The 9918-nt window shown below is 40.2% G+C and overlaps 1 protein-coding gene across 2 annotated transcripts; it reads right to left on the reverse strand.

The window, feature by feature from the left end:
* Window positions 1-337: 337 nt before the first annotated feature.
* Window positions 338-1964, reverse strand: LOC9660804 (phosphoglycerate mutase-like protein). Of its 2 annotated transcripts, XM_024664218.1 has the most exons (9): window positions 1646-1964; window positions 1503-1582; window positions 1287-1455; window positions 1143-1217; window positions 989-1077; window positions 836-937; window positions 744-779; window positions 628-687; window positions 338-569 (listed from the first exon to the last, which is right to left on the reverse strand). In XM_024664218.1, the coding sequence occupies exons 1-8, from the start codon at window positions 1925-1927 to the stop codon at window positions 639-641; spliced, it is 882 nt and encodes a 293-aa protein (XP_024519986.1). In that variant the 5' UTR covers window positions 1928-1964; the 3' UTR covers window positions 338-569; window positions 628-638. The 2 variants fall into 2 exon arrangements, with proteins under 2 accessions (XP_024519986.1, XP_002962860.2); XM_002962814.2 differs by having other exon boundaries at window positions 400-687; window positions 1646-1963.
* Window positions 1965-9918: the final 7954 nt, after the last annotated feature.

The following is a 9918-nucleotide window of genomic DNA, read 5'->3' on the forward strand; positions in this document are numbered from 1 at the left end:
AGATTTATTTATCTTGGCCCAACAGAGCTTTTGGGATGGTAGTGAATATACCTAGAATATTCTTGAATATTCTAGGATATTTTACCATCTAACAGTTGTTATTTATTAAGATTAATCTTGTATTTATGTTTATAATTTATAAAATTTCTTAAATACTTTCTAGTATATTATTTTTTATTCTACCATCTTAATCTTGTGTTTATAAATTATAAACATCTTTATAATTATAAATTTTTATTTGATCAATTAGATTAATAAGTAGGAATAACAATACTATTAAACAAACCAATCGTTGTTATAGTAAATTATTTAATTATTTTCTACCTATTACATGATAAGGTATATCCCCTCCCTTAAATTTATTTTAAATTATTTTCTGCCGCTATATTAACTTTGCCCTAGCTAAATATAGATACGTTTTAAGATTGACTACATGAATAATAACTTCAAGCTTCTAGCTTGAAGTTAGCAAAAGAACTCTTTCAGAATCCATGGCTCGCTTTGGATGGATTCACGCTGCAGTCTCTTCAAATGCATAGTCCGAGCATTTTCCTGGCGGGACGAGGATGCTAGATTCTCAATATAAAGTTAGGAAAAGAAGATTTTCTTTTAGAATCCATGGCTCACTTTGGATGGATTCACGCTGCGGTCAACTCAAATGCATAGTCCGAGCCCGTGACTATTTTCCTGAGCAAAAAAACGCCAAGATCTAAGGTCTCGAGAACAAAACTACGATGACTCACCTCAATCTCACGCTACGAAGCTCACAGTTCGCAAACCTAAATCGCACAAGTGTAAGTACCAAGCAAATCTAGCATCCAAACACGCCGCTTACACTGTCTTGTTCACAGCTTCGTTGCCAAACTTTGTCACAAGGTTGGTCAGAAAGCCTGCGTGGGAGACGACGGCAATCTCCTCCTCTCCACGACTCCATAGCCTGCAAGCTTGATCAGAAACTTACAACAGCTTTCGCAGACTGCCCACGTACCATTCTAGAAAAGCTCTCGCCCTTTTGTCGAGCTCCTCTTCTAGTTCTCTTCTGTCAGGCTTCCACAGCTCGTCCTGGTCCTGTTCGATCTGATAGAGAAGAGAAACAGAGTTGGATCAAGTCACACAACTCGATCGAGTCGAATGATCCTTACGTTCGAAAAGCCAATCCCTGGAAACTGAATTTCGGATTTGCTCCTGGGACTCCTCTGATCGCATGGCATGGTACCCTGTTCATCAAAACTTCGCGTCAACTAGCTACATTGACAGAGAGAAAAAATATGGGAGAGCCAACATACCAATTTCTCCCTGCAAAGCTCCAGTGCTACGAAAGGAGGGGAGTTTGCACTGGAGATGGCTGGTCGTGGACACCGTCCAACGTTGTCTACCATCAGAGGAGCTGCTAGTTGATCAGTGGTATCAGTGAAATTCCCTCCTCCAAAGATCCCAGATGCAGTTTGGAGCGTCCTGGAAGGCAAACTTAGAAGAGTTCTCGAGAGGAGAAATCACACTACCGAGTCAAGGGCGACACCACAACAAGCTCCACTCGGTCTCTCAATCCGGAAATCCTGAATTCCCTGTGAAGAAACTCAGCCTTGAAGGAGAGCGATCGATCATTTACCAAATGAATGGAGCAAAGGGAAAGGAAAGGACTTACTTGTTCCCATCCAGTAGCCGTGAGGCTCGCGTCGGCGTGCTCGTAGTAAATGGGCATCACAGCAGCTGGGGAGGAGGAGGGACGAGGAGGCGCTGGGGAAACGATGCAGCACAAGAGAAGCCACAGGCATCGAAAAGCCCTCAAGATGTGCTTGAGCGTGAGGCGCCGCCATCTCCCGTCCAGGAAAATCTTCCAGGAGCTCCTCATTTGCAGTAGAATCTCACCTTGGACGTTGTGGAAGGCCTGGCCATGGCGCACAAGGTGTAGCACCTTGGAATCCATCCCTCTCTCTCGCGAAGAACCCTAAAAACGTCCACTAATTTTAGCATTGGCCCATTTCCGTACGTTTGGGGTTTTGGCGCTAACTTGTACCATCCATCGTTTGAAATTTGGGTTTTATTTTGCATGCCTTGGTTGCGGAGCGATGGCGCTGGCGATGGTTTGCGCGATGGCGATCGTCTGCGTCGCGATTGCGCCATTCTTGCTCAGCGTCGCATTCGACGCGGCAATGGCCAGGGAGCCTACGCGATACTGTCATGATCCATCGTCTCGGGCGAGGTATGCAAGCTTTCTTGCCGATTCTCTCTCGATTCATGGTGATTATGCATTCTCGACGCTTGTCTCTCCAGAGATTTCGTGTTTCCTGTCCCGATTGCAAGCTTTCTAGTGCTTTCTCGTTTCCTAGACCCCGAGCTGTCCCGATTCATGGTTTCTACTTTGTTTCTCCACAGACTTCTTGCTTCTTATCCCGATTGCAAGCTTTCCAGTGGTTTCTTGCTTCTTATCCCGGTCCTAACGCGGATTCTCGAGATTTAACTCGTCGAGATTGCAAGCTTTCCCGTGATTTCTTATGCCGATCCTATGCGGATTCGTTTCTATGCTGATTGCAGTGGCAACGTCACGGCTGTGTTCCCCAAACAGATCCGCGCGATGAAGCGCCTTCAGAAGAATATCGTGAACGAGAACTCTACCAGCGTACATTTGGTTTGATTTGGAACTTCACTCACTGCTCACTGCTCACGTAAACTTTCGTTTTCAGACTCCCCCACCGCAGTGGCTTCCCGTTCTCACGAAGTACCTTACGCACCAAGTTCCTGGGGACAAGCCAGAGTACTCGTTCGGGGGCATCGATGGATTCGTCAACGTTCTCTTTCCCACACAGTTTCGCACTCTACGGGAAGTTCATGGCTTCAAGGATGACAAGGAGTTTGTTGAAACGTTGAACACCGCACGCCCGAGGACGATGGCCAGCTCTAGGAGTGGAGCGAAGTTTTTCACCACTGCCAGCGAGCGAGTCATCGTGAAGCTGGTTTCTCACCGTGATATGAGTGCGCTGCGACGAATAGCAGAAGATTACTTCCTGTACACCCAGCAGCTGGAGACATCGTTCGCGATAATACTGGGAGCGTACGAGGTAAATTTATAAGCACCTCGAGAGCAATTCTCATATTGCTTTTCGTGTCATAGATCTGGACCGCACCGAGGAAGGGCGAGAGCGAACTTTCCAACGTCCTTGTCATTGAAGCCACAGATCCTCCCAGGAGCTTTCTTCAAGCCACAACGATGCACCATGATCTCAAGGGGTTTGTACAGTTCTGGGTGCCCGACAGTGACGCATACTTCACCACGCCATTCTCGCTCACAAGTTTCTCTCACCGCAAGCTGTTCTGTCTTGTCGAGCGGGACACGTACTTCCTCCAGGTAATCTGGCTGGAAAACATCCGTGCTTGATTCATGTTGCGATTGTTTGGCGTTTTGCAGAGACAGGGGCTCACGGATTACTCGGTGTTGGTGTTCCAGACCGATGAGGAGCACATCTTTGTTTCCCTGATTGATTACTTGTCGATTTACTCCTGGAAGACTGCCTACGGCCATGCTCAAATCAATCTAAGGATAATCAAGCGCCGTTTGCTGGATTGGATTCGCGTGCGCATGGGATGCATCATTACAGAGGAGATCATCAAGAAGAGAATGCAGGAGGACTGTGTGATACACCCCTGTAGCTACCGAGCGAGACTGTTGAGAGGTATGGCAAGGTACTTCCCTTTGTAGTTTTGTGTGGCTAGAACAAGTGATCTTCAAGGCTTTTCAAGAATAAAAGTCTCGATGTCTCACAGATGGAAACTTAACGAGTACTCCTTGAGCTAGCATGTAGATCTTACATAAACGAGGAGTTGGGACGATTCCTTCAGTCGAGCAATGAAATACTTTATAGCGCGTAGCCAAATGCTAGTATACTTAGTCTGGACAGCCATGCTTCTTCCACTCAGAATGAAGAGCGGTTCCAAGATGATCCTCGGTGGCTGCTGCTTCTCACCTCTTCTAAAAAGGCCCAAGCATATGATTATCCTGATAATTAGTGTCTTCGTTAATGCAGGATCTAGACACAGCAGACATGGAAGCTGTAAACAATAAAAAGAATTTGGAAACATTGAAAACACCAATGTTGTAGCAATGCAAATAAAAAATTGAAATTATGTTGTATCATTATTTGGTTTTGCCATGGCTTTTGTCTCAATATTTTTAATCATATTCTTGCATTTACTTTACTTCCAGTTATTATCATAAAACTGATTGTAAACACTAATCAAAACCTCCACGATGAAAACTAATTTCAGAAAGTATAATGCCGTCTTAGAGGCTGCATCACAATAACTATGGTTTAAATTTATGAATTCCAGAATAGGAAACTCACAAGAAATAAGAAAATCACAAGAAATAAAATACCAAAGTTTCATAAAGTGATCTCCATCCTCACTAAATCACAGATTTCAGCTGCTTGACACAGTCACGCATGCAGTTTTAGTCTTAAAAGTTATTGAAAGCCATTTCAAGGTGGTATGGAGCACAAAAGAGTTGGAGTTACTTGAGCACCACACTTAGTAGGGATATAGTGTGACTAGTGCTATAGCTTGCTAGCAACAGTTTGAAGGTTCATTTGGCCAGCTTGAATGATGAATGATAGTTTTTGAGAGAAAACTAATATAAGATTATCTAAATCATATTTTAGCCACATAATTGTTAGAATGGAGTATATAGTTAAACAATTCTTTTTAAAGTCAATGGGGGACCGCCTAGCTTCTTTCTCATAGGCGAAAACAAAACTAACAATATTCAAAATAAGCAAAACAATTACTAGCATAAATAAAACAATATTAGAATGGATACTTTTTGCTACCAATTATTTTTCTATTCAAAGAATTTGCTGTACTGTCTCACAAACCTGTAGTGGTGGTAATGGATATACCTAGAAATTCTATCTTATTCTATGATCTGGTTCATATTGTTTTAGATTACTTTTGTGTTTATAAATTTATAGGGAATTCATGTCTAGATAAGACTAGATCATTATATACTCTAACACCTTAAGTTCATATGTACTAAAATACTAACTTAGATTATTATAAGTTAATCTCCTAATCTCTAATAACTACTATATTACATTTTCTATAAACTCCCTTTGTTTATAGAAATGTAGACACAATCAACTTCCAGGTAACTACTCACTTAAATTATTAACTAGCCTTAGGAAACAGTTACAATTGCAAAATCAAGACTTTCACAATGTTTTAGAGGGAAAGGTAGCAAACAAAGCTTTGTATAAATTTTAGCCACCATGTGTAGAATTGATACTATAATGATATTCTTCTTTCATACTTTAAATGGAACATAGTATAATGTTTGTCAATATATTTAGACTTTGAGTGAAGAGTTTGATCTTTAGCCAAACCAATAGTAGATTAATTATCATAACATAAGAACATGGGGAGTGATGGAGGATGTCCCAAGTCAATAAGTAGTCTAAAAAACCATATAATTTCTTGAGTGGCTATACTATATATTCTACTTCTATAAAAGATGTTTTTATGCAATATTGACACTTAGAAAACTAAATGACAACACAAGAAATTGTAAGGAAACACAAGCCACTTGTAAATTAACAAGAGTCATTAGTTGCACAAGCCTAATTTGAATCAATGTAAGCTATTAATGTTACAGAACAAATTTCATAATGAATATAAGTGATCCCATGACTAATAGTGCCTTTAAAATGGCTCTCAATAGATAATGTATAGATTTCTAACATATTGCCCAAGTAATTAGTAATATATATAATATTATAAGCTTATAAATTTAAACTTCTTGGGAAGTCATCCAACCCAATAGTATTCCAACCTAGTAGTATTCCAACTTAAAGATACTTAGCCCAAAGTATCCCCAAAACCTTTTATTGATTGAAAATGAATGCCCTTTCCTTCTATATTTAAAACTTTATAAATTATCTTTCAAGTTGTTCTCTTTAGTTACTAATATCTAGCTAAGTAAAGTTACCTATATATATCCAATTAAAATTTGATAATTTAAAACATTAATAAAGGAAACAAAAAATGTATAATGCTTTAAGATGTAATATTTGATTACGGTTTACAATCTATCATTTTAAAACATAATAAAATATTATAAAAGGATGGAATATCAATTTAGCAATCACTATTGAACATGGGAAGAGAATACAATGATCAAGAATTTCCCAAGACATATTTTTGCATTCTATTGTATTGGAATTATTGAATGTGATAAATCCTTTTATATCTTCTTTCAAACAATAGGAACATATAATAGATAAGATTGGATTGAAATCATTGCTATAACACTAATTGAAAAAGCTAAAGTTCAATAACAAAAGAAGGAGAAAGAAGGGATTAAAGATTTAAGAAGGAGAAAGGGGGATTAAAGATTATTGAAATGTTTAGATTGCAAAAAATTTTCAAGTTGTATGTAAACTTGCAATTGCAAAATGTACTACTACTATCTAGATGACACCATGCCATTTATATTAGTTTCCATAACAATAACATTCTACTAAAAAAGAGTAAGTGAGAGTGAGAGAAGTTATATGTAATAGTAAAGGAAAATGACTAATAAATTCAAGAGTCTTAGATTGATCATACATATGATCACAAAAGAAGTTATTGCTGAAGAACTCTTTACCAAATTTGACAAAGATAATAAACACTCTTTCCACTAATCAAATGTAACAATTTCAAACTAAAGCATTGGGTGTATAAAGTTCAAAGAGAAAACAATGATGAAATAAGTAACATTCAATTCCTTGCAAAATATGCAAAAATTTATTTTTTCCAAGGTTTATTTTTTTTATTCCAAGTAAACAATGACAACAACCAACATTGCTACGTGATAAAGATGTCCACTAAAGGACTAAAAAGTGTGGTTGACTTAGTTGACAAATGCAAAAAGTAAAAACTCTCAACTAATCTTGGATACATTTCAACTTTAATTATTGTGTACGTGAATAGGCAACAATAGGAACTTATATATATGACCACTAAGTAAAGAAACTTCTTCAAAAATGAAAAATTAATCATATTAAAACATTTATAAATTGCATAAGTTATTGATTATTGCAACATGTGAGTTTAAAGTGGAGGATTGTGTGTTTCAGCATTTGTTTTAAATACTTCTCAATAACATGTACAAGCGCATAATAGGTTTTGTACCTACTTTTCATGGTTTCATGGCTGATGAGGTTGACACTAATTGGAATATTGTTTAAAAAGTATATTTTGGAGGCCACAAAAAACTAAAAAAAGAGGACTTATATGTTTTCCACTTTCAGTAAAGTCTCTAAATGCACAAAAAAAATTACATTACACATGACTATCAACAAGAATACTTTAACTTGTGTCAACAGTGGTAATAGGTTGAGAGTTAGGAAGAGGCATAAGTTTATTTCAATAAGATCTAACAGTGGTAAGAAAGAAAGACAATTCAAAATGACAAAAAAATCCTTTATTTGTGGATTTCATGGTGGCAAGATAGAGAAATTTCTTTTTTAAGGTTTGGACTTGAATAGTGTTCCACAAATTTTTTTTTACCAATGCATGTTATGATAACCTATTAGAAGCCCTACTCTAGTGCATTATATATAAATTATGTTTAGAGGGAAGATACATAGGATTGGGTCCAAGATTGTAGGTGTTTTACACAAGGAAACATAATACACCAAAAAGTGTTAAAAAATGAGTAGCAAACATAACAAATTTCAACAAAAGTGTATCATGTTAGATTAGAGTGGCTACAGTGGAGACTACAAGACAACTTACAAGAAGAGTCAAGCAACAGATTTATATATTGTTGCCATTGATGATAACACATGCTAAAATTCATCAACAATAATGTGCCGATTTGTGATTTTTCATTAAGAAAGAATTTGAACTTTGATGACACAAAATAACCATAACGACATATATGAGTAGTGAACTTCATGACTTTGTTGTGTCAAGACCCCCAACAAGATCAAGACTGGAAAATGCTAAAGACAAAGAGAAAAAGCTAGTGAAAACAAAGAAGAGGCCTTAGACTGGTGTTGATTCAGATTGTGGAGAAAGGGAACAAGGCTAACCTATATATACTATAGGTTGATGAAGCTCCACCACTCTTGGATCGAGGACGGCCTAAATACAGCTGAGGTCGAGGAGGCGCCACATCATCATCAGGAATGTGGCTCGAGACTCAGGAATCGGGAAGTGTCTCGAGACTCAGGAATCGGGAAGTGTCTCGAGAGTCAGGAATAGGGAAGTGTCTCGAGACTCAGGAATCGGGAAGTGTCTCGAGAGTCAGGAATAGGGAAGTGTCTCGAGAGTCAGGAATGTGGTCTGCAGGTCAGGAATCCGGCGAGAGTCAGGAATGTGGCAAGAATTGGGGGATTCCTGATAGCACCCCCTCCTCAAGAACGAGTGGAACGAGGATGTGAACGAGAACGAAGAGGAGGATGAGATGAGCGGCGAGGGATGGGAGAGGGAGAAAAAAAATGAGGACTGGGACGAGAAGGATAGCGGCGGTGGAAGTCCTGAACAAGGTCAGGAGAATGAAGCAGGTTGTCCGCAGGTTCCCAAGTGCGTTCCTCAGGTCCGTAACCCTTCCAGTCCACCAGATAGTAGAGTTTAGACCGTGAAATCTTGGAATCAAGGATGTCCTGAACCTCGTACTCAGACCCATCCTCGAGCTACACTGGTGGAGGCGGAGGAATGACCCGATTTGGAATAGGACTGGGAATATAAGGCTCAAGGAGAGAGGAGTGAAAAACGGGGTGAATTTGATATGAGGAGGGAAGTGCAAGGCGATAAGTGACAGGATTAATGATGGCAGTGATAGGGAAAGGACCAAGGCGTTTGAAATCGAGTTTTGGACAGGGCCTGGTGGTGGAGATATTTCGCCTGAGGAGCCAGACTTTATCCCCGATATTTTAAGGGGGACAATCCTGACGATGGACATTGGCAAATGTTTTATGAGATTCCTGAGCACAATGGAGGTGGAAGGAGATGGAGTTGTGGATTTCCTGGAGGTTGGAGACAAATGCCTCAGAGCGGGGATTTGAACGAGAGGATTCAGATGGAGAAGGAAGTGAGAGATTGAATCGGGGATTTCGGCCAGAGTTCGCAAAGAAGGGGGAAACTCGAAGAGAGGAGTGAACAGAGTTGTTATAGGAGAACTCAGCAAGGGGAAGGATATCGAACCAGTTATCCTGATGATAGTTGATGAAGCACCTCAAGAATTGTTCCAACGTCTGAATCGTTCGCTCGGACTGCCCATCAGTTTGAGGATGATATGCCGAAGAGAGGTTGGCCTTCACTCCAAGCAGCTGCAAAAACCGTTGCCAGAAATGAGAGATGAACTAAGGCCCCCGATCCGAAACCACATCTGTAGGAATCCCATGAAGTCGGAAAATTTCCCTGAATACCAGTTTTGCCATGTCCTCGCCCGAAAACTCCTTGGTACATGGCAAGAAGTGCGCCATCTTTGTGAAGCGATCCACCACGACTAAAATGCTGTTGAAGCCTCTAGAACTCGGAAGATCACTCAAGAAATCCATGGAGATGGATTCCCAAGGACCTGAAGGGACCGAAAGGGAACGAAGCAAACCTGAAGGAAGGTGGCGAGGTACCTTATTTCGGGCACAAGTGTCACAGGAGGTAACAAAAGCTTTGATGTAGTCATCCATGTGAGGCCACCAAAAGTCCCGTGCAACTAGCTCATAGGTTTTCGCAATGCCGAAGTGACCAGCAGTCGGGCTATCGTGGCACGCCATCAGGACCAACCTTCGAGTATCACCTTCCGGAACGTAAAGCTGCTCCCCACGGTACAATAAGCCATCTAAGAACTCGAACTCGTCAAATCGCCGGCAGTCGGGAGTCACTGGGTGTCCAGCCTGAAGATGGGGGAAAATGTCGCTAGCGAGATCATTGGATTGA

The sequence above is a fragment of the Selaginella moellendorffii genome, unplaced genomic scaffold (genome assembly GCF_000143415.4).
Source record: "Selaginella moellendorffii unplaced genomic scaffold, v1.0 SELMOscaffold_2, whole genome shotgun sequence".
NCBI lineage: Eukaryota > Viridiplantae > Streptophyta > Lycopodiopsida > Selaginellales > Selaginellaceae > Selaginella > Selaginella moellendorffii.